This window comes from Balaenoptera musculus, chromosome 5, assembly GCF_009873245.2.
Source record: "Balaenoptera musculus isolate JJ_BM4_2016_0621 chromosome 5, mBalMus1.pri.v3, whole genome shotgun sequence".
Lineage (NCBI taxonomy): Eukaryota > Metazoa > Chordata > Mammalia > Artiodactyla > Balaenopteridae > Balaenoptera > Balaenoptera musculus.
Genome location: NC_045789.1, coordinates 68,312,600 through 68,337,903, shown reverse-complemented (window position 1 = coordinate 68,337,903; position 25,304 = coordinate 68,312,600). Strand labels below are relative to the sequence as shown.

At 36.4% G+C, this 25,304-nt stretch overlaps 1 protein-coding gene across 13 annotated transcripts; it reads left to right on the top strand.

Moving 5' to 3' along the window:
• Positions 1-1,391: 1,391 nt before the first annotated feature.
• On the top strand, positions 1,392-24,886 carry OCIAD1 (OCIA domain containing 1). Of its 13 annotated transcripts, none has more exons than XM_036852691.1 (9): positions 1,392-1,520; positions 3,090-3,152; positions 3,578-3,658; positions 8,074-8,127; positions 14,995-15,042; positions 16,425-16,560; positions 17,465-17,640; positions 21,720-21,872; positions 24,362-24,886. In XM_036852691.1, the coding sequence occupies exons 2-9, from the start codon at positions 3,095-3,097 to the stop codon at positions 24,397-24,399; spliced, it is 744 nt and encodes a 247-aa protein (XP_036708586.1). In that variant the 5' UTR covers positions 1,392-1,520; positions 3,090-3,094; the 3' UTR covers positions 24,400-24,886. The 13 variants fall into 13 exon arrangements, with proteins under 13 accessions (XP_036708586.1, XP_036708595.1, XP_036708593.1 ...); XM_036852700.1 differs by having other exon boundaries at positions 1,424-1,569; positions 24,362-24,790; XM_036852689.1 differs by lacking the exon at positions 1,392-1,520 and adding an exon at positions 1,552-1,744.
• The last annotated feature ends 418 nt before the right edge of the window (positions 24,887-25,304 follow it).

The following is a 25,304-nucleotide window of genomic DNA, read 5'->3' as shown; positions in this document are numbered from 1 at the left end:
CTGGTGCAATGACAGATAAGAAATCATGTGACCATTTGGAGGAACAGTGTTATAGAAGCAGGAACAGCCATTGCAAAGGCCCTGAGCCCAGAACCAGCTTACCATGTCCCAGGAGCAAAATGAATATTAATTATTAATATTGATGATCTTATTTGGGAGTATAACGATTTATAAGCCAAGGTCTCCGTCTGAAAGGAGCTCTGTAACTGAGACAGAAGTAAGCACAAAGGTCACAATACAGTGGCAGAACAACATTGCCTTGACAGAAGTATGTACAAAGTAAAGAGGTAGTAAGAAGAAGGAGTAATTAATTCTCAGGGTGTGTTGCAGGGAAGGCTTCACAAAGGAGGTAATGGAAAAGCAGGATTCGAAATATCAATAGCATTGACAAGGCAGGAAGGATGGTTGTGCCAGGAGCAACAGCACACAGGGAACTGTGAGTACAAAGGGCTGCAGGCTGCGTTTCTACAGTGAACACTAAAATAGAAGAAAGTGAGGCTCAAGAGGACAGAGGCCAAGCCATGAAAGGGCCTGATATTCTGTGCATGATTGGAGCTATCAAAAGGCGCTAAGGAAGCAACCACAGGATTGGATTTGTGTTTCAGATCCATCACCATAGGCTGTCTCTCTGAAATATGTCTGTGGGAGAATAAATTTGAGGCAGTAAAAAAGATGCAATGAGGATGGTGACAGTGGGGCTCAGTAAGAGATAAAGATATCGGAGAGGTTTTTCGGAGTTAACCAAACAAACGGACAGGGCCGACTGTTCACTGTTGAATGACCAATAACTTTCAGTATCTGGCTCACGGCAGGCACTCAACAAATATTTGCAGAATGAATGAATGGTGGCTGAGTGCGGCAGCACGGTCTGACCAACAGAAGCCCGGAGACCCGCACTCAAATACAAACTCTTCCATTAATAGAGAACATTGAGCGCTAAAGCCTCGTTTAAGTGTGTTGCTTTAATCCTAACAACCCTATGAGGTAGGTCGTATTTCCATTTTCCAGATTAGAAAAACCTGAGGCTCAGAGAGAGCGAGAACTTACCATGCCTGAGGTTTCTATAACTAGGGGGAAGCCAGGCTCAAAAGTCAGCCAGCCAGCCAAGTGCGCATGTTTAATAATTACTCGCTACTACTTAGCCTAGAGGCTCAAAGAAATAAATGAACTACGTAAAGCCTAAAAGCAGAGAAAGCTAAGACAAATCGCTCTCAACAAGCGGATAAAAGGGGCTTCCAGAACGTTCCTGCCAGCCGGTCACTGGAAGATCAAGACAGCACGTCCCAATTGCCTAAAGCCAAGCCTCCCGCGCGGTGCAGGAAGGGTATGGGAAGGGAGGGGGCTCGGGTCCGCAGTGAGCGAACGCGCAGCCGCAGTGCAGCTCGTGAGCGCCGCCGGGAGGGGGGAAGGGTGGAGGAACGAACCGAGGAGGACGGCGAAGATTAACAGAGGCCTACGCTTGTATTCCGAAGCTGTTCGCCTTTAGACTCCGCAAGGAGGTCTTGACGTCATTTCCTTCCGTAGGTAGCCAGTGCTTCCGGGTCGCGGTCATTTTGAGCCCGTATCTGGGTGAGTTCTAGGCGGTCACGTCGTTGACCGCTCCCCACCCCCAACTCCGCTGCGGTCCTGCGCGTGTCCTGCTCCCCCTTCCCTCCCCCCACCCCCGACCCCTCTCGGGTCCCCTCTGGGCCTTCGGCCCCTGGTCGAAGCTCGCCGCGCTGTGGCCCGCCGCTGTCGTCGGGAGGTGGGTGAGGTGACGCAGAAAGCCCCGTTCCGCCCCCCACCTACCCACTCACCACCTCTGCGCGGGCAGCCGCTCCCCTGCACCTTCCGCCATTTTCCCGCCTGCTAGGGTGGGCAGATCGCGATCCTCTGGGTCTCGGGCTCCTGGGTGCCTGTGACCAGGGTTGGTGAGGGAGCGTGTCTGGTGGGTGTGGATGGGAGAAATTCATGGTGACGGATGTGCGTAGGTGTTGCAGGTGGGAGACGCGGTGGGCGGGGGATGGGGTGCAGGAATCGACGGTCTCTTAATGCGGGTGTTTTTGGGGGATTAAGAGATTAAAATGATGTTGTGTGAAGGGGTCTTGTCAACCCTGGCAGTCTCTCTGTTGGGAGAAGTAAGAGGTTTCCATTGTTTTCTTTTACGTTTGGTTTAGGGTATAAGTAGTTTATTAAGTAGTCTCCATCCATCCATGAATTCCTTTACCCTTTCAGATCATGTTTCTTAGCGAAGGGACTGGCATGTAGTAGGCCCTCAGTGATGAGTTATTGAATAAGTGAATTGTGGAAGGGCCGCAGTTGCTATTCTCATCGCGTATGACGTTTCCTGTTTTCATTTACATTGTTTTTAAGATGGGAGTAAACACGATCCTGTGTGAACATTCTGTAAAATGCGTAGCTGTCTAATCTATTGGTCTCTTAAGTTCGGTCGCATGGGTTAGAAATAATGATAAAGTGTATGTTCTTGAAATGCTATGCATTTTTTATATCTCGTATGTTTTTCTAGGTGTCTGTTTGGGGAGGGAGGAAAGTTAAGAGGCTACAGAATGTGCTGTTAGCTTCCCACCACAGGGAGAATGATATGACGTCTTTGTTATTTCATTTTTTTGTAGTACTGCTTTGTAGAGGGGGTTTCCTGATGATTATTTCATTTTTTAAAATGGAAGCCCAGAAAAGACTTGGGATTTTTCTTCCTCTATTTGGAGAATTATCCTAATCATTGGGCGTATATTTCTGAGAGAATCCAACCATAGGATAATGTGAAATAAACCAGCCTCCGGAGGAAAAATATGTCTTTTTTAAAAATTGGTAACCTTTTGTTATCTTAACTTGATATAATCAGTTGATAAATACTTATAAGGCATCTTTTCTTTTTCAATTACAGGACCTAGTGACTAGTTCTAAAATAGTTAATAGGTCTGTGACTTTTTTATTTAGGTAGCTTTTTAAGTACTTCAGATGTAGTAGTGCTTAGTAAATATTTGTTGATTGGTTGCCATGTAGACTAGTAATTTTACGATGCTATATCTTGATTTACTTTGGGCAATCTCAGTCGTTTCTAATACTTAACAGAAATGTTTTTGATGCAGGAAAGATGAATGGAAGGGCTGATTTTGGAGAGCCGAATGCAGAAGTTACAAGACCAATTCCCCGTAACTATCAATTAAGTATTTATAATTAGAAGCACTTTTTATGTAGAGAAATTTTCACTGCCTTGAATAACAGTAGCCACGGGGCTGGCTTCAAGGGTGTGTGACCTGTGCAGTTATACAGGGACCCATTAATGATCTACTGTGGCATCTTTAAATTCCTAATAATTTGAACAGAGGGTCCCAAATTTTAATTTTGCACTGGACCCAGCCCATTTTGTAGGCAGTCCTGACTACATAGCCAGTAGAACAGTAGCACTAATTTTATGTTTGAAGTCAAAATTTGTTAAAAGTTCACAAGCCACGTATTCCATTACTTCATTAAAAAAAAAAAAATGGTATACTTTGTTAATGTTTAGACTAAGGTATTTTTAGACTTAGTTTTTCCATGGGTGTTTTAATGTTTGCCAATTTTCCTTGGTGAAAAGACATAGGGGCTGATTACATTCCAACAGAGGAAGAAAGAAGAGTCTTTGCAGAATGCAGTGATGAAAGCTTCTGGTTCAGATGTAAGTTAAATTTTCTAATCAACAAAATTTGACCTTTAGTACCTGAAATTATGATTTCATATAGAAAAAATGGGCAGACTTTTGGCATTAGTGTGGTTATTGGTAAAAGGTTGATTAAGGAAATAGAGTTGAACACGTTTTATTTCTTTGTTTAAAATTTTTAAATTGAATTGTAGTTGATGTATGATAATATGTTTCAAGTGTACTATGTAGTGGTTTGACATTTGCATATATCATGAAATGATCAGAATTGTGTGCATCTTAAAGTAATAATTTCTAGAACTGTTTCCAAGACCCTGAAGTATTTTTGTTGGTAATAGTAATAGTATTTACTGAGTGCACATGGGTTATATAAAAATAACCCAATAAGGTTGATTATTATTACCCTCACTTTACAGATGAAGAAATTGAGGTTTAGAGATGTTAAAGGAGTTACCTAGTGTTCCACAGCTGGTAAGCATGGTGTCCGGACTTGAAGCCAGGTCTGTCTGAAATAAGCTTATGATTTTAACTCTTAAACTTTTAACCATTATATGATAAAAACTGGTTAGTTTCTGTTTTATCGTTGTGAAATGCTATTACACTACCAGCTCTTGATTTCTAACTAGAGACCATATACATGAGGATTTTATTTTTTAAATACAGAGAATGTTGAAAGCAACACAAAACATAATTTTCCTTTTGAATAGAACCCTGTTGTTGCTTCATGAGGTCACTGCAGTCCTTTCAGGTAAGAAGGTAATTCTAACAAAAAAGCAGGATGGAGGGGGTGAGAAGGATCAGTCACCTGGTATTTATGCATACAGTGTGTAAGGTACTGTGCTTGGAAGTCTTTGTCCTAAAGTAGTTTTATGATGTAGTTGAGACAAAGCTAACTCATGAAACACTGAGAAAGATTAAGTGCATAACAGCAATAGGAATTTTAAAAAGAGATAAATTAATTGGAATTGATTTAGCTAAAAAACAGGCTTTATTAAACAAATGAGACTTAACAACTAATAGGACTTCAGGCAAATGAAGAATGGTGGAGGAGCATTTAGATGAAAGGGATAGTGAGCAAAGGCAGAGTCTCCAATAACTTGATCTCTACTAGAGCCTTGAGGCTGAATGGATTGGAGCAGAGGTCTTTTGTTGGGGGTAGAAAATAAACATAATAGCAAGGAGTTAAAAGTTTGATTCATTATATATGGTAGGTTCTTGGGCCCAAGGGATGATATGTAAATTTTTTAAAGGAACATTAGTTAGCAGTGTGCAGAATGGGTTAGAAGGATGAAAAGGAGTACAACTAGTTGTATCTGCCCAAACATACAGATAATGAAAGAATCTACATAAAAGGCTTAGTTTAATGTGTATTGTATGTTACGGTAGTTCTCCACCTCTGGAATTACTGAGAAGGTGTATGAATTCATATTTGTTTCATGTATCTTTTATTTTGTGAATATTTCATACATGTGTACTACTGGTTTCCGAATGAGACAGTGTAGTGACTTACTGTGTAGTGACTTACTTAAGGGCATAGACTCTGAGGCCTGACTCTCTGGATTCAAATTACAGCTCCATCACATATTAGCTGTGAGATTTTGGAGAAGTTCTTGATGTCTGTATGCCTCAGGTTCCTTATCTGTTAAATGGGGATAATATTAACCTATCTCATGGGATTAATTAATTCAATTTAACTTATTATAAGTGTTAAGCTATTAAATGGCTGTTAGTGCTATTGTGATTAATGAAATAAAAGTTTCAATTGAAAACAATTATGAGTTTAGAGAAGCATTTTGCTAGTGTAAGAGAAGAGTTAAAGGAATTTTAGGGGTCCTTGTGTTGGATGTGAGTGGGACCATGGTCATAATATAAAGTAGCATTTGGTCAGCAGTGTTACTGATTTGCCTAAAGGAACATTATTTAATAGACTCTGGAGTGGGAGTCATTGTACAGTGGAAAAGGCCACTGACTTGGGAGTTAGAAGACTTGGATTTTGATCTAAGCTCTACCACAAACTAACCATCTGTGTTGCTTTGAGCAAATGACTTGTTCTTTCTGGATATCAGTTTACTCTGATTAGGATGAAGACTAGATAATCTCTGAAGTCTCTTTGAATTTTACCATTCTCTTTTTCTGTGACAGAATATATGAATTTGAAAGAGACCTTAGTTCTAATCCATTACCCTTTATAACATGAAGTTAAGAGATTTATGCAAAGACATAGTGGTGAATGGCAGAACTAGTACTTGAATCTCCTTAACCAGACGATTACTCTTTGCATTGTGCCGTCTTGACCTAAGAAGCGAAATGGGGAAAATATTGTCCATTGTAGAGATGGCCAACTAACTCATTGCCTTTTACCTTTATATGATTCATCAGTTCTTCATGTTGCAGGCCTTGAACCAAGCTGAAGGAGAAGAATGATTGCAAATTGTACTGATGCTATAATTTTAAAAGATTATCCTTTGAAAAACCTTAAATAATAGTATATGAAGGCATTTTAACCAACTAACTAATATTAGATCGTTCTTCCAGCAAAGGTAAAATCTTTTAGTATGTAATAGAGCAAGGATTTAAACCTTAGGGTTTCTGCAAATTGTGTCTGATGGCAAAGCTAATGCCCTATTGCCGAGTTACGGATTTTAATCATGAATATTAATAATTCAAATGCTTAATGATTTTGGTTCTTAAATTGCCCATGTACAGTCTAGACCAGGGATGCGCAAACTACGGCCCAAGGGCCAAATCTGTTTTTGTATGGCTATGAGCTAAGAATGGTTTTTACATTTTTAAATATTGAAAAAATCAAAAGAAGATTTCATTACATGTGAAATTCCTATATTTGCATCCATAAATAAAGTTTTATTGGAACACAGCTGTGTTCATTTGTTTATGGATTGTCTCAGTGCTTTTGCTTTAAAATGAGTAGTTGGGACAAAGACTGTGTGGCCGACAAAACCTAAAATATTTACCACATGGCTCTTTACAGAGCATTTCCCAACCCCTAGTCTGAAACTGCACTCTCCAATGTGGCAGCCACATGTAGCTGTTTCAGTTTAAAATTAATTTACAACAGAAAGGATACAAAGGAAAATCAGCAAAGGGAAAGGAGTGTGGGTGAAATCCAGAGGAGACCAGGCACAAGCTTCTAAGAGTCCTCTCCCAGTGGTGTCACACAGAAAGAACGTGCTACATTTCTCCAGTTGCATGTTGTAGTAACACATGTGAAGTGTTATCTACCAAGGATTCTCATTAGAGACTCGGCACCCACGGTTTTTATCGGGGTCTCGCCACATGGGCACGCTCGGCCTAGCAGGTAACAAAATTCCAGACTCCCAGAAGGAAAGGAAGTGTTCAGTATGAACTGTATTTGTACAAGCAGTTTGGGCAGAGTGAGCCGCTTATCGTTCAGGTAAAGATTTATATCAGTTTACCAGTCAAGCTCCCAAATATAAGCTAAGGACCAACCTTGAAAGCAGGCCTTTGTAAGGAAAGCAGTTTTAGAGCTGTTATGTTAAATCTTTCCTGCACACTACCTGAAAAACACAGATATAGACTGCTCTCATCATCAAAGAAAATTCTGTTGGGCACTGTGGGTGTAGAAGACTGATTTCTTAAATTATGAGCCTCTTTGAGGTTATGATGAGAGCTTTGGATTTTTCACTCTGGGTTAATATGCATATGTATGTCATATTTTCATTTAGTTTCACAGAATTCACTGGTTTAAGAGAAAGAGCATTAGTATTTAAAATATATGCTTTCTAATTCTTGTCCCAATCACCATATGATTTTGGGCAAATAATATGTCTTGTGTATCGGTTCACTCAGTGTAATAAAACTTGAGATCTAGCATCAGACATAATTCTTTGGAATCTGGAATCTGTCATTGAAGTGGCTGTGTGGCCTTGAGCAAATTACTTAACATCTCTAAGCTTCTGTTTCCTTATCTGTAATAATAGTAAATAGTAATAATAATAATAATACCTATTTTATAGAGATGTGGTAAAAATTAATGATAATGTACTGAAAGCACGTAGCATGGTACATGGAATTTAGCAGTTTGTAATATGCTTCTTGCTTCCCTCATCATTAATTCTTTCCCCCTTTAACTCCGGAAGTAACTTTTGGTCACTATTTCTGTGTTGTTTTAATTGATGGTATTAGTGAATGGCTTTTTTAGATCCTAAATCTGGGTGGCTCTTAAATTATACTGTTTAATAATTTGTGGTATTTTCTTAAATTTAAAATACGTTTTATATTTCCCTGAGTATATACAGTACAGCTTTGAAAAGTGGAGAAATCTCTTTTAAAGATCTTAATTTTGCAACATAACTTCATAGCTGGTTTTACTGATATACATTTATCTATCCTAATGAACTCAGACAAAATCTTTTCCTTTTGTTGGTGTTGACAAATTTTTTTTCCCCTTATAGCTGTACCTTTGGCTGCAACAAGTATGTTGATTACTCAAGGATTGATTAGTAAAGGTAAATATTTTAAACTTTGAATTTGTTTAGCACTTTGGATACCATTGTGTTTTTATGTGTTCTTTTCCTGATCTTTAGACAAAGGACATATGGTAATGTATCATATTAAAAATTATCACTAAAAAATTACTACAACATCAGAAGAGTTATGTCTCCATGAACCCAGACTCACATATCAAATTTGAGAATTTGATGTCCATTAACTGTAGCAGTGTAGCAGCATTAACACTATAAGAGCAAGAACGTAACTGAAAGCCAGTGGTAGTTTACAGGAAGGCAGAGAGACAAACGTGGTCTAGGTAGACCATCCATACAACTTATCACCTAGGAGCTTACAAGAAATGCAGATTCATGGGCCCCATCTCTGACCTGTTGAATCAGAGTCTTTGAGTTAGAGCTCCACCTGATTCTTGTGTACCAGTTTAAAGACTAGGAGTTCCCTAGCTTCCTCAACCAGCTTTGTCTTAAAATAATGGGGGGAGTGAGGGTCCTTCCTTGTCCAAAATTCTGTTGGTTTAAATAGTGAAGTTGAGTTTAGATTAGGTATTAAATGTATCAGTCTCTACATCTTTAAATTTAGTAGTGTAAGCGGTAGAAATATTCATTACGTTTATTTTGTAATAAATAAGTTACAAATTTATGGGAATTAGAAGGTATTTCAGAAAAGGATGGTTACCTTAGGATGGCCTTTATATATCCTAGAAAACTGTTCTTTAAATTAACTAGTTCCTCCTAAAATGTTACTAAGATAGGAAGTTTTCGCCTTTTCATATTAGCAGTATGAAGTACTTAGACAGTAGTATTGACACAACTAGTTGAGAAAAAGTAGTTTTGGAGGGAAATGGGAGGATTTTTTGAGGTAAAATTTTGTTTTTGTTTGGAGAATTCCCAAAGAACCTCATTACAATGTGCTACCGTGACAGGAATTTTTAAAAGGCAAACAAATCAAGATATATACTCTTATTTGTATATATACTCTTATTTGTCTTTTAGGACTAACTTGTTTTATAGACTAGAATTGTTTCTATAGTGTGAAGCAGACAATTTATTCAGATTACTTTTTTTTTTTTTTTTTGGCTGCGTCGGGTCTTCGTTGCTACACGCGGCTTTCTCTAGCTGCGGCGAGCGGGGGCTACTCTTCGTTGTGGTGCGCGGGCTTCTCATTGCTGGAACTTCTTTTGTTGCAGAACACGGGCTCTAGGCGCGCAGGCTCAGTAGTTGTGGCACCCGGGGTTCAGTAGTTGTGGCTCGTGGGCTCTAGAGCGCGGGCTAGTGGTTGTGGCGCACGGGCTCAGTAGTTGTGGTGCACGGGCTCAGTTGCTCCACAGCATGTGGGATCTTCCCGGACCAGGGCTCGAACCTGTGTCCCCTGCATTGGCAGGCGGATTCTTAACCACTGTGCCACCAGGGGAGTCCCTAGTCACATTACTTTTAAGGAAAAACTTAGGACTGGAGAAATTATAGTGTCTGTTATTGTACTGCCCATTTTATTTATCTTAGTCTTGTCAGTCATTAATGATTGGAGCTAGACCTGGGGGCGGGGGTGGATTATACAAAAGAAATTAAGAGCTGCTAGTGGTTCATGTGAGGAAACAATGTGAATACAATGTTGAAGCAAATGGAGAATGTAACTTAAATATTTAATAAGCTTCTAAGTTTTGTGGTAGAGACTCCAAGAGCTGTAGGTTTTCAAAGAAGATCTCTGCAGAGGTGCTGTAATGAAGGAAAATTTCTTGAAAGAAGTGGGTTTTGAATATGGGCAGGATTTAGATTAAAAGAGATGGAAGAATATCTCAGGAAGGAGGGACCTGGTTATCAGAATAATAAGCATGACTATTTGGGTGGACAGTCAGGAGACTGACATGGCTAGGGTGTCAGAGTCACGCAGGGAGGGATGAAAACGTATAGCTAAGGTAGAACCAGGAGAAATGGTAATTTTGAAAAGGTTACAAAGAAGAGAAAATTTTGGAACTTTGGGGCTTACGTAGAGTAGGAGACTTTGGACAGCTTGAAGGTAAGGCAGAAGCAGTAAAAATTGGAAGGGTCAGATTGTACCTACTCACTTAGACCTTATATCTTCAACAATAAAATCATACCATTGCTGGGGTTTTTCCCTGGCTTGGGAATGCCTTGCTCCTACATGTAGCTAGTTATACACATAACCAATCCAGAGAAATTCCCTTTTTCTAGTTACACACACATCTTTTTTTTTTTTTTTTTTTAAGTACATCTTTATTGGAGTATAACTGCTTCACATGAATCCTACTGAAAATATCAGGACCTAGTACTGAGGTGACAGATTATTCTGTCAAGAGCCAAAATTCTCTTGGACTCCTAGTCAACATCTGGTGATTATTTGACTTGACATCAGTGGTGATCTGTGCCTCTGATTTCATTTGCAAAAGTCACGCCATGAGCAACAACAGTGACCAACATCTTTCTCTGTAATTGTTCATAGTGACTGAGCCTGGAGCCTTTCAGTGGAATTTATAATCCATTTTTTGGAAAGGATCAGTTGTTGAAAATGACTTAACCTGATGTGTGGAATAACATTTTCTATTCAGCGTGTCACATGTTACCTTTATATTTTTTTCAGGGTTGTTTTGTTGTTGGGGTGTTGATACTTTGAGGAAAAAACACAGAAAAGAATATTGAGTAATATGTCACTCATGTAACTATCTCCCAGAATTAAGGGCTTTCAGTATTGAAACTGTACTGGGTTCTTGTTTTCTGGGGGGTGAGGTGTTTTAATTAAGAAGTCAATCTCAAAAAAAAAAAAAAAATTGAGAGAGACTTTAGAAAAGGAGTTCAGAATCCACCAAAACAATTTGCATTTAATCAAAACGCCTAATATTTTGTGTATGATTTTATCCACAGGGTCATACTCTACATAGTCTTAGCTATTCCCACTCTACTCATTCCTTTTCTGTCAAAACACTTAAACATGCTCAGGTCATTTCTAACTTGACAACATAAAAAAGAAAAATTTTCTTTTATATCCCTTTACAGTTGCTCCTAGATGTCTTGCATTTGAAGCCAGACTTCATGAATGAGCACTTCACTTTTTTTTTTTAATTTATTTATTTTATTTATTTATTTTTGGCTGCGTTGGGTCTTCGTTGCTGCGTGCGGGCTTTCTCTAGTTGCAGCGAGTGGGGGCTACTCTTCGTTGCGGTGCGCGGGCTTCTCATTGCAGTGGCTTCTCTTGTTGCGGAGCACGGACTCTAGGGCACGCGGGCTCAGTAGTTGTGGCTCGCGGACTCTAGAGCGCAGGCTCAGTGTGGCACATGGCCTTAGTTGCTCCGAGGCATGTGGGATCTTCCCGGACTAGGGACTGAACCCACGTCCCCTGCATTGGCAGGCAGATTCTTAACCACTGCGCCACCAGGGAAGTCCCGAGCACTTCACTTTTTATTTCTTTAAACCCACTGCAGTCTGTGTCATAGATTTTGCATATAGTCTGACATGTACTAAAACTCATACCAGTACAACCTCTTCGTTGCTTAAATTCAATGGACAGTTTTTGTTCTTGACCGTTATACAACTTTAACCAATTCTTAAAATGTTCTCTTCCCTTGGCTTCCATTACAGCACATTCTTCTGGTTTTTCTCCTGTCTCAGGCAACTTCTCCATTTTTTTCATATGTTTTTTGAGTGTCTGATAAGCACTATACACTGTTTTTGGTATATAGCACTAAAAGACAAAAACCCACGATCTCTTGGTACTTACACTGTAGTCTGGGTTTACTTCCTTCACTTGTGTTGTTCTTCAGAGTTGTACTTTGCCTTTGAGTTTTTAGTCTATATAGTATCCAGCAATAATACGGGCTTTGGTGACCATTTATTGTTCTAAATCCCCATCATTATCTCTAACCTAGATAATCTGCTCCAGAATCATATTCTGCATATCTCCACATGGATGGCCCTCCTACAGCCTCCTCAGATTGAACTCAAGTTCAATCCCAAACTGAATTCACTTCTCCATAAATTAATTCCTCCATTTTCCCTGTCTGAATGGCATCACTCTCCATCCAGGAAACTGAGACATTATTTTTCACTTCTGTCCTTTACCTGCTGTGTCCAACAAATGTCCATTCTCTAGTACAGCTCTTAAATATTTCTGTAAACTGTCTCCATCTGCACTCCCGTTGTAGTTAATGCAACCATTTGTTGCCAAGAGTATTACATTAGCTTCAATAAATGTATTTGCCTCCATTCTTGCTACTTCCCTTTAGAATATGGGCTGTCTCTGGCACCTGACAGAGGGCATAGTGCACGTAGTAGACACTCAAATACAGGAATACCTCATTTTATTGAGCTTCACAGATACTGTGTTTTTTACAAATTGAAGGTTTGTGACAACCATCACTGAGCAAGTCTTATTGACACCATTTTTCCAACAGCATCTGTTCACTTCTGTGTCTCTGTGTCACATTTTGGTAATTCTTGCAACATTTCAAACTTTTTCATTATATTTGTCATGGTGATCTGTACCAGTGACCTTTGATGTTACTATTGCAAAAAGATTACAGCTTGTTGAAGGCTTAGATGATGGTTAGCGTTTATAAACACAAAGTATTTTTTAATTAAGGTATGTACATTGTTTTATAGACAATACTGTTGCACATTTAATAGTATAGTGTAAACATAAATTTTATATGTGCTGGGAAACCCAGAAATTTATGTGATTTGCTGTATTGCAGTATTTGCTTTATTGCAGTGGTCTGGAACTCAACCTGCAATATCTTCGACTTATGCCTGTATTTGAGTGGATGAATAGCAACCATCACACCGTATTCTTTTTTTTTTAAAGAAATTCACGTTCTTTTATTTATTTATTTATGACTGTGTTGAGTCTTCGTTTCTGTGCGAGGGCTTTCTCTAGTTGCGGCAAGTGGGGACCACTCTTCATCGCGGTGCGCGGGCCTCTCACTATCGCGGCCTCTCTTATTGCGGAGCACAGGCTCCAGACGCGCAGGCTCAGTAATTGTGGCTCACGGGCCCAGTTGCTCCGTGGCATGTGGGATCTTCCCAGACCAGGGCTCGAACCCGTGTCCCCTGCATTGGCAGGCAGATTCTCAACCACTGCGCCACCAGGGAAGCCCCATCACACAGTATTCTTTCTGTCTTCATTCACTCTCTAGACTGTAAACTCTGTGAGGGTAAAGAGAGTGTCTTGTTTACTGTTATATTCCTACTTCCTAGGGTGTAGTGCTCGTGTGTTGTAAGTGGTCTGTAGCTATTTGGTGACAGAATAAAAGAACGACTTTTCTGTATAAATGTAGATATTGTTACCATCCCCCCTTTTCTTCTCATCATCTCCGTTCATTTATACAATGAAGGAACTGAGGCTAACAGCATAAATCTGTTGTCTGTTTTTTATATAAAATGAAATCATAAAATTATATATACATGATGACAGTCTTTTGTGTACCTTCTTTCAACATGGTGAGATTCATCCAGTAGTATGCTAAAACTGGCTTGTACCAGCTCTGGAGAGCTGATTATTAAAATTTCAGGAACTTGGCAAGCCAATTTTTAAACCATTGGTAGCTTGAAATTGGTCATGGAGCAAGTATTTACATCACAGCAATCAACTAACATTACAAATTAGGGCCTTTTATTTGGAGAGCTGGTTTACCAGCACATCACTGGATTCATCCACATTGTTGCATGTAGTTGTAAATTATATATTCTCATTGCATATAGTTTTCTGCTATGTGAATATGTCATAGCAGTTTATCCATCCTTTTGTATATTGATGATTAGTGTAGTTTCTAGTTTTGATACATGTTTCCCTCGTACAGATATGTGGTTGACCCAGCACTATATTTTGAAGACTAATTTTTGTTCACTGCAGTGCAGTGTTACCTCTGTCATAAATCAAGTGACTGTGTGTGTGGATCTGTTTCTAGACTCTTCTGATTTTGATTAGTTTATCTGTTCTTACACTTATAACACACTGTCTTAATTACTATAGCTTTGTCATAGATATTGATATCTGGTGGTAGTCAGTTCTCCGTTATGTTCTTCAACATTGTCTTGGTTTTTCTTGACCCTTTGTGTTTCCACATGAATTTTAGAATAAGCTTTTCAATTTGGGGAAAAACTTTCTTTGATTTTAATTGGGATTGCATTGAATTTATAGGTGAGTTTGTGGAGAATTACCATCTTTACAATATTTAATCTTTCAGTTCATGAACATGGTGTGTTTCTCCATTTACTTAGCTTTCATTTCTCTGAGTAAATTTTGTAGTTTTCAATATCTTTCATGTTTTTCATTACATTTGTTCCTGGGGCTTTGATGTTTTTTGGTGCTATAATAAATTGTTTTTTAAAATATTGGGGGTTTTGTTTGTTCCCGGTATATAGTGGATTTTTTCATTTTTGTTTTTATTTTATTTTGTATATTGACCTTGTATCAAGTGATCTTGCTAAATTCACCTATTCTAATAGAGTCTTTTGATTTCTTCATATTTCTCTTGATGTTGAATTCTCTTTTAAATAGCTTCAGACTTCTTTGGTATTATGGAAAGAGCTAATGTTATCAGATGTTTAAAGATCATCTGTACTGATCTTTCCTTGTATCTTTGTGGGTTGCTCAAAGCTGCTGAGAAATAGATACATCTTACTTTATACTGCACTGCTAAACTTATTGCTACTTTTGTCTCACATTATGAAAGACCAGATAATGACTAGCAGAAGTAGTTTCTTTGTATTTTTTACCATAATTTCTGTGCCATTCTCTTTTATACTCTTAGCATAAACTTGGCATAAAGCTTTTCTTTTACCTCAGTAAAAGATAAAACATCTTAATTATGTAAATGGAACAGTGTTACTCAGAAATATTTACTGTTTTATCTTTAGGAATCCTTTCAAGTCATCCCAAATATGGTTCCATCCCTAAACTTATATGTAAGTATGAACAATACTAGTTCTCTTAACTTTTCTACCTAAGTAAAATAACTAGCTTTTATCAAATGTTTTGTGTTACTAATAACAGTTATTTGGTTATTTGTTTTGACAAATCATTTTGTTTAAGCTTTTCATCAAATGGACTACTTGGGCATTTTATTGTTAGCATTAAGAATCATGAGCTACTTGAAAGAAGCTTTTTTTATCTCTTTTTATAATGCAATGGAACTATTAATTTTAAATTATTTTGTTAAATAATTATATTATTTAAATTATATTAAAGATATAATAATTTAAACTATATAATTGAAGATATAATATTTGAAAGTAAGTTCTCTTGGTCTGTGAGGAAAGAAAGTTGTCCAGCTATTCTGATTAATCAAAATAAAGTGTATTTTAAAATTAAGCATAATTTTTTAAAACCTCTTTAATTTACAATCAGTAAATAAACATAACTTACATTTATAAGCATAGCTTCTTTACATTTTATAATATGGTTGATAGAAAAGATACTAAATTGCCCTGAAAAAGAGTACCTGAGGCTTTCTATGAATCTTTCCAGGGTAGTCTCTATTGAATAAAGATGCAACAATAGCCATATTTAGGTACACTTCATAATATATTATTTTAAGGCATTTGTTGCACCTGATTTAAAAAATAATCTTATGAAATTAGCTGGGCAAATGGTGTTATTCCCATTTTATAAGGAATGAAATGGCCTAAATCCCTGTGACCAGGCTAGAACTGTGTTGTTTTGATTCCTCATTCCATTATACTGTTACCACATTTTTCCTATCTGTATTAATAAAGAAATTAGTAAAGTAGAATTTATCTTATAGCAGCTTTATTTTAACTTATTTTGTGAAAGTGAATTATATCTACCGAATCTTTCTGTGAACTCTGAATGTGATTTAATATGGTACTTTTACCATTATTTCAGGAAATCCCAGTTTTTCCACACCAAAGACATATTTAGAACCACATTTTTGTCTTTTTAAAAAATTTTTATTTATTTATTTATTTATTTTTGGCTGTGTTGGGTCTTCGTTTCTGTGCGAGGGCTTTCTCTAGTTGCGGCAAGCGGGGGCCACTCTTCATCGCGGTGCGCGGGCCTCTCATTATCGCGGCCTCTCTTGTTGCGGAGCACAGCCTCCAGATGCGCAGGCTCAGTAGTTGTGGCTCACGGGCCTAGTTGCTCTGCAGCTTGTGGGATCCTCCCAGACCAGGGCTCGAACCCGTGTCCCCTGCATTGGCAGGCAGATTCTCAACCACTGCACCACCAGGGAAGCCCAAGAACCACATTTTTTAAAATGTTCTTTTAGAATAGGTTTTTGTCTAAAGAGGCGTATTGAGTAACACTTTTTGTTTATTTTTACTAAAAGTTGCTTGCATCATGGGATACTTTGCTGGAAAGCTTTCCTACGTGAAAACTTGCCAAGAGAAGTTCAAGAATCTTGAGAATTCCCCTCTTGGAGAAGCTTTACGATCAGGACAGACACGACGATCTTCACCAACTGGGTAGGCCATTCAGATCTTATTAAAGGTTTTTCATTTTAGGTAAAAATTCTAACTAGATGTTGCCGTAATTGAGGGCATGAAACATGGCCTAACTGAAGGAACATTTGAAACTTGCCATTTTGCTGCAAGCTAAAGCTAATTTTGTTTTCAAAAGTAGAACAAGATTTGTTTACTTTTGTTTTAAATACAGAGTTGCATCCTACTGGGAGTTCATGTCCCAGAATGAGAGATTTTAATTTGTCAAACACGTTTGGTTACTATACTTTGACTTTTTTTTTTTTTTTTTGAATTCCCAAATATTATCAATCCCATCTCTTAACAGATTTCAGCTTTGTAATCCTTCTGTTGTTTAAAATTGTAGGGAAATTGTGTAAGTATAGATAAATGAATCTGTCTGTCTTGATAGGTAGGTAAATAAATAATAGGGTAGTTAAGTAGATTTGGTAGATTGTCCTATCATAAATGGCAAGCAGCATAAATCCCATGAAAGCTAGTATTACTTACATCTACTTCAGCAAAATAGTGTTTATATGGACTGCTACCTGTGGAAGTAACTTCCCAATTAATGTGGGAAATGGACATATTTTCTGATCTGAAGTACTTTTTCTTTCCAAGAACTTTAAACACACTAAAATGATGTCTAAAGCCTAATAGTTAGAAAATTGGACATATATTTTCTCTTCTCTATAGTAAGATTGACAATTTTTAAGTTGTATAAGTGGATCAGAAGATATTTTTAATGTTCTTGTGGCAGAAACAGACTTTATTTTACTGTTTTAAATAACTCTGTTAAAATTATATGATTCCTTTAGAAAATGACTAGTTTTCATACCTTAACACACTTCTTTAAATAAGGTATAGACAATAACCCATGTTTTTTATACAGTATGATTTTCTTTTACAGGCACTATTCTCAGAAGTCAAAATATGACTCGAATGTGAGTGCTCATTCATCTTTTGTGACATCCCCAGAAGCAGACAACATAGAAAAAGAGACGCTTCCTCGTTATGAGCCAATTCCATTCAGTGCTTCTATGAATGAATCTACTCCCACTGGTATTACTGATCATATTGCCCAAGGTAGAAACTTCTCTTGAAATGAATTTCAGCATTTTATGGTCCAACGTATGTATAAACTTTATTTGATGACCTTTTCTGCTGGATATCACCTATATGTTCCACCATCAGCCTAAACTCAGCATGTTTGTTTGCTCTTTTGTTCATTTGAATTCATTCTTCCTTCATTCAACATTTTTTGAGGCCAAATAGGTATCAGGCACTCTGCTAGGTATGGAAATAAAGATGAATAAGACCTAGTTCTTGGCCCTGAGAAATTCTCTGTCTGCTGGAAGATATAGAAATATAAGGATAAATTATTAATATGTTCCATTAATTGAAAATACTAACCGTGTTTAGTGAAATAGCAAAGAAGAAATGATAAACTGTGCCGCAGAGAGGCTTTAAAAATGTTACACTTGGTAGTGTGGTCTTAAAGGCCACCTTAGCTTCTTTGTAATATGAGAATAATAATAATTACCTGCCTAACAGAACTGTTGTCAAGTGAGAAAATCCATGTGAAAGTGCTTTGTGAAGTTTGTGTATACTAGTTTTAAAGATCACATAATGTTAAGTGAAACAGCATCACCTTTGGATTAAGGCCTGGATATGAATTACTGACATTTGCTAGCTATTGTAACTTTAGGCAAGTAACTTGTAATTTGTGATCCCTGCAGTTTCCTGATCTCTTGAATGGAGATGATAATACCCTTCTTAAAGAACTTTGGGAATGAGATGAAATACAGAAATCAGAAGTAATGCCTGGAAAGTAATAGGCTCTCAACAAATGTTTGCTAGCTTGCTTGCTTTCTTACTTCCTTCCTTGCTTGCTTCCTTCAGTCTAATTTGCAGTGAAAGATGAATTAAAAACAGAAAGTGCAAGTTTACAGTTCCTTACCTAAAATCCTAAAATCCAAAATGCTTTTTAAAAAAACAGGTTTTAAAATAATTAAATTAGTGATAAAAATCTGACCTGAACTCATTTTAAGCCCTGACCTAAACTGATATAACTCTATTGATAATGTTTATTTATCTTAATACGATTTTTTTCTAGATTTTGTTGTAGAAATACTGTGTTTGCTTGTTCATTGCTACTTCAGTGGACATTAAGTAATAAGGGATATATATGGTAATGTTTTTCTAAAATCTGAGAAACTCTGAATTTTGAAGCATTTCTGACTCTGAGGGTTTGGAGAAGGGATTGTGGACCTCATAGAGTATTTGAAAACGTGTACTTTGAAATAAGTACAATCAGCCAGTAACTATGGGGAATAAACAAGGTTAAAGGAACATTTGGGTCTTCGTTTCTTTTGTTTAAGACAGGAGAGATTTGATTCTATATGTAGGTTAAAAGGAGGGAGGGGATATAGTGGAAAGAGAGGCATTGGTTATAGGTCAAGTAAGGTTCTGAATGATGTGGAAAGGGTTCTAGGTAGGTCAGGGTATAAAGTAGCCATTAGCTATAAGAGGCTGTTTAAATTAATTAAAATCAAATCAAATTGAAAATTCATCAGTTCCTCAGTTGCTTTGGTAGCATTTCAATTGCTCAGTAGCCGTATGTGCTAATGGCTACTGTGTTGGACTGCACAGATATAGATATAGAATATTCTCATCATTATAGAAAGCTGTATTGGACAGTGCTGCTTTTAGAGCAAGAGTCCGGGTTGGTGAGGTGGGTATTAACTGAAGAGACAGGACAGAATGGAAGTTAAGATAATTAAAGAGATTCTTAAGTGGATGAAAGTTGTTGATAGTCTCTTAATCCTCAACTAACTTTTTTTTTTTTTCCTGAATGGTTGGAAACAAAGACATCTGATTAGTCAGAAAGGGAAGGAGGTAGGCAGCTTAGGAAGAATGGTTAAAGACATTATTTTATCTCCAGAGTCAGCTGTCCTTGTCCCTCACTGCATCTCCCATTTCCCCGGTCTCCCAAGTTCAAATCCATTCTACTTCTGTTCTAGCCATGCACCAACTCTTTCCTTGCTATGTCTTGCATCCTTCCTTGCATTTGCATTAGAAAATTTCATTCCACACTACATAATTTCTTTGCCAAATGAAAACAGACAAAAAGGCCTTTGGTATCTGCCCACAGACTACAGCAAGGCCCAAATTTTAATATATTTTAAGTCCTCCACTGCAGCCATCCATCCGTCCATGCTCTGCTACTCTGACCCCCCTTTTTAACTCAAGATTGCCACTCTTAGTTCCCCACATGGGCCCACAGTGGCCTCCTTTGCTTTGCCCCAACTGCAGTCCTCCCTTAAATTAACCAGGACATCCTCGCTTTTTGTTTAAGCCCTATTTATCCTCTGCTTTCTCTTACCAGGAATTGAAAGAGTTATTAATCTTTCAAAGCAGAAGGCATTCTTTCATAGTTGCTATGAGACTTACTATAGGTAGTGTGTTACAGGTAGATTTAAATCAACGCTTTTTTACATTTTCCTGTTCCTTCCAGCTCTTTATAGTAAATCATGCTCCCTACACAATGCAAGATATTTTCATTTGGCTTTTATAAGTGGAAAAAATTCTCCCTAATCTTCTAATTTATGTTTTCATTATTTGTCACAGAATTTCAGAACAATGAAATACTTTTCTTTTTGGTAAGAAAAAGTATTAGACCTGGAAGGAACTTTAGTGATAGATCATCTAGTTCAAACTTCCATATTTCACAATTGAGAAAACCAAGACTCAAAGAAGCTTAGTGATTTGCCCAAGGACATTCATTAAATGTCGGCAGAGTGGGAATGAGAACCTAGAATTCCTCACTACTAATCTAGTATATACTGTTCCCTTCAGAATTTAAAAAATATCATTTATGGTGAAGGGAAATGACTTAAATAATTACTTATTACTAATGAAATGCAAAGTGCTTTTAAACCCGGTATACAGTTTTAATACTTTTCTTTTTTAGCAAGAAAAATATGGTTTTCAACCATGCTTTATAATATTAGAACTAATTAGAAATTTAAATCCTCTGTGCTTTGTATCAGTGCAAGTATATTTTGTAGTAAAATAAAAGATTGTAGATGAATGCATTCAGTGTATAGTTATGTTGCTTCGAAAATTGTGATTATTCACTGGGACCTTACCACTGAGTTGCACAATAGTACCACTTAAAAAAACTGTCTTTTAAAAAATTATTTTAATTCATATGGTTATATTTTTAAAATGATAGGTACAATTTCTGTCTCATTAAAAACCTCTGGAAAATATTACTTTTAGAGTGGTCTGTTAGATTTTGTAAGTTAAGTAGTTCACTGAATGTTATGTTAGCATTAGTTAATTTCTTTAAAAATGTTTATATGGCCTTCCTTGCTGACTGTCTATTTTATAAACTATGTTCAATATTTGGTCCTGTCAACCAGTATTAAGAATAACCATTTCTTTACTTTTATATCAGTGTTTGACTCTTGATAATACATAATCATACTTTGATTTTCTTTGGGAGAGATAAAGAATAAATGCTGGTTCTCCAGGTAAAAGTTGCCACTTTTTTCTGCCTCAGTATTGCATCCATTAGACCTGAATATGAAAATGATGCATACTCTGGTGAAAGGCTATGTAATACTTTTCAATAGCTATTTTCAAGTGTTTTTATTTAAATATAAAGAGGGTAAGATAAATATCTTTTTAATAACTGGAGTTGTTTGCATATATGGACTCTGGATACAGGAACATTTAACTATGAAAATATTACTAAACAAAATCTATACTATGTCAAGTTTTGTTCAATTGTCACTAGTAGAATGTATTTCTCTTTACTTATATAAGCTGTATGAATAACTTCCCAGTTTAGAACACTGGCATTTTAATGAGTGAATTGTTCTGGTTTATATTATATCCATTCTTCTTCTGGCCATGGTTAGTTTTAAAATTTTTTGGATTTTAAATTTTAGAAATAACAGCTTGAAAGTATAAGAGGAAGTAGATTTTAGTTTTATAATTACCTTGGGGAAAATACAGTACCTTTGGAATGCTGGTAATAATTTGATCCTTTATTTTACTTTATTTTTTTTGTAGGTAAGGAGCATTTGTAAAATTTAGCTGCTTTTGGATTTATTCACATCCTTTTATCACCATTTATTAACTGTTTGTTGTTTTAGGACCTGATCCCAACATTGAAGAAAGTCCTAAAAGAAAAAATATAACATATGAGGAATTAAGGAATAAGAACAGAGAGTCATATGAAGTTACTTTAACACATAAGACTGACCCCTCAGTCAGGCCTATGCAGGAAAGAATGCCAAAAAAAGAAGGTATGATAGTCTAGTCTGAATCACTTTACGCTTTAGGATTGGAAACTGCAGCATTAGTTAAAAACTTTAATTATACTAACGTGTGATTTAATGCCTCAAGCAATTAACCAAAATAACATTTTTTTTAGAGAATAGCTACTTAACAGTTATTAGGTCTTCCTTTTTTCAAGTATTCCAAAGGCCATTTTGTGTTAGAAAATAATGAAGTCCAAATAGTAGTATAACTTAAGACGGTAAGACTAGTTTTGTAATACAGTGTAGAAATTATACAGACATTTGACTATTTTCCCTTATAAGAGGCCACCTTGGGAACTGATACCATTTTTCAAATGATGCATCTATTGCATAAAACTAGACCTGGTGACCTAGTGGTTGTGATGCCACTTGTGGCAGAACCACAGAGTCCTGATTGAGTAATAAAATGATTTTCTTATATAATATCTATGAAGTCAAGATAGAGTTATATGCCTTACAAACCAGCTTTTAGGGCATTTCCAAAAAATGAGTTTGACTTTTTTTAACAGTACTTTTACTCTATAATTAATTAATATATACAGATTTTTTAAATGACAGTTTCTTTTAAGTCCTTTTGGAACAGCTTTGCATTACCGAAAGTAAATTTTCTGATACCAAAAATTTACCACTAACAGAAGAGGTCATTTTGAATAGGGGTTTGAAGCTGTTTCAATATAGAATTTTATGACGTCTTTCTTGAGGAATTTTAGAGGATGTATCATTGTTTCAAGGTTTTCTATTTACTACTTTAAAAATCGAGGGAGGGAATAGGTACCTTCTTGAGAGTCAGTATGCCACAGAGAATGCAAAAATACATAAAAATCCTTAGTATTTTTTATTATGATCGTTCCTTTAGAGCCAGTTTTATTTCTAATTGTTAGTAGTTGTTTCATTTAGAATTCTGTTTTATAACAATGATCCACCTCTGTCATGTTATTGATGTTTTTTACACCTTTAAAATAGATTTGTAATCAATAATACTTGTTAATGTTTGTCATAAAAAATTTAATGTAAACCTTTTGCTTTCAGTGGTCATTACTCTGTAATATGTAAAGACTTACCAGTACTCTGTTCTGCTAATTAATTTGAGGATTTAGACTGTAAGCTCCATGAGGGCAGGCAGTTAGTAGTTTTCTCATTTTTGTAACCATTTCTATTGTATGTCAAGGCTAAGAAAAGGGAATATGGTAGATGTGTGGCATTCGTTGAATTTGGACATTTGTGGTTTTGGCTGTGAACAGTCTTAAAGTTCTGTTATGTGACACGGTAAAGTGAAAAATTTTTTTTCTTTGTAAAAAGAAAGTTGATTTTTTTTTTTTTTGGCACTTTATATAATTTAAAGAAAAAACAGTTATGAAACACTTTGATTTTCTAGGATGTTCTGTTTTAGAATCTAGACAGAAATTTGACAGTGCAATGTAGACTCACTAGGTCAGAAAGTGTCACTTAAAAGTTTTCAGCTTCAGTTTATGTGGATTATATTTATTGGTATTTACCTAATTAGAAATTATGGCAGAAATTTTAAATACCTCAGCACATTTTCAGTTAGCTGTCAGAGCAGTGATGTCACCACACATTATGTAGCTTCATGAGAATTCTGCCAGATGCTCTGCCTTATACACATGAGGGAAGGAAAGCAAGGGGAAAAGGCAAAATATGAGGGGAAAGTTTATATAACGTCTTGGTACAATAATGAAATAGTTTTGACTTCATAGACTTATACTGAAAGAGTCTTGGGGAAGGGGTCCCTAGTTATATTTTGATAACTGCTTCTTTACATTGTTATGAATACTTCTGAAGAGTTATAATTCACAGGTGAAGGCTATGTAGAAGAGAGGCTAAAAGTAAAAGAGTAGAAAAGACAGAAAAACATGTTTCAAAATATAATTTCATATAAAATGCAAGAATATTGGAGAGCATTTCCTTCTTGTACTGGTATTACAGCTCCTGGGAGAGATTAAATTAATCAAATCTGACCATTTCTGTTACTATATTTTTGTGAAAAACAACATTCAAATGTTTATCATTGTTGTTATTTTTCATTTGCTGGTAACTTTTTTGTATGTGCTATAATATATACCACACTCACTTAGGCGGTAAAGTTGTAAAGGCACCCAGGCTTTGGACCTAAACATAACTGTGTCCAAATTTCGGTTCTACCTGTTTGATTAAGCTTGTACCTTGGGCAAGTTACTAATCTGTTTTCCTTAGAATGGGGATTGTGTTTTCTTTATAAGGTTGTTATGCAGATCTAATATGTATGTAAAGGTCTTGATACAGTGCATTAGAATTTATGTCTAACCTCCAGTTCACAAAAGTCTAGCCAGCCCCTTTTTATAATTACAATTTGACTCTCATGTGCATTTATTCAAATCAGAGAGAAACATAACTAAATCATAATAATAGCAAACATAAAATAGTGCCTTTTACTTATTACTATTTGGAATCATCAATTATTTGTGCTTTTTTCCTAGTCAAAGTAAACAAATATGGAGATACTTGGGATGAGTGAAAAATTGCATCATTGGACCTACTGAAGGAGTTTCAATATACAGCTTCATCTAGGTGGTCATGAACATCTGCATGCTTTGAGCTCAGCAGCAGTCTTCATAAACACATTTAAAACTAGAACCTGGGTTTTTGTGGTTTGGCTTATGAAGATGATGTCTTTAAAAACTTACATTTTAATGTTCATATTGTGTGAATATGCATTTGGGGGAACTCTTTGAATGATGGTAGTATACCATGATTGTACACAGTTTGTGAAATTGTATTAAGTTAACAGGGCAAGGATGCTCTGTTATAAAACTATCCAGAGAGTGTAATGCTCTAGAATCACTGTATCTGGAAATAAATGAAATCTGCATGTTGAATTGGGGGGGCGGGGGGGAGCAAACATAATTTTAAGTGTTAAACTTTACATCAGAAATTATTAAAAAGCCTTATTCCAGTGTTTGCTGTATTCTCTTTATGGTAAATAAAGTATAAAGGAATATGCATCTTCATTGATTTTATGGTTTTATTGTTTGCAGTCTTATTTAAGTATGATTATAAGTAAGTGGTGTTTTGTAGGGATAGAAAATAGTCGTCTGAATATTTAATGATATGATGAATGTGACTCAGGTAAATAAAGCAGCATACAGTGAATAGCTCAATGCCTTAAAAAAGCAATGTTTGAAAAATTTGCAAATTCCAGGGGAATAAAAATTTGGTATACTTTCTTCATTATTAACCTAATATTTCTGGTTCAGGTGAATGGAAAATGAAATTGTGGTTTCATCTAAATTATACTTACTCGTATTACATTTCTACCAGAAACATAGTGTTTCAGTTAGTTACTGCTGCAAATCATCCCCAAACTTTGTGGCCTAAAACAACAATCATTTATTGTCTCAGCTTTTCTATGCATCAGGAATT

Coding starts and splice junctions, on each gene's coding strand:
- OCIAD1 (XM_036852688.1), top strand. Junction 15,043..16,424: donor TTCCATCCCTAAACTTATAT/GTAAGTATGAAC, acceptor TTTTACTAAAAG/TTGCTTGCATCATGGGATAC. Junction 16,561..17,464: donor CGACGATCTTCACCAACTGG/GTAGGCCATTCA, acceptor TTTCTTTTACAG/GCACTATTCTCAGAAGTCAA.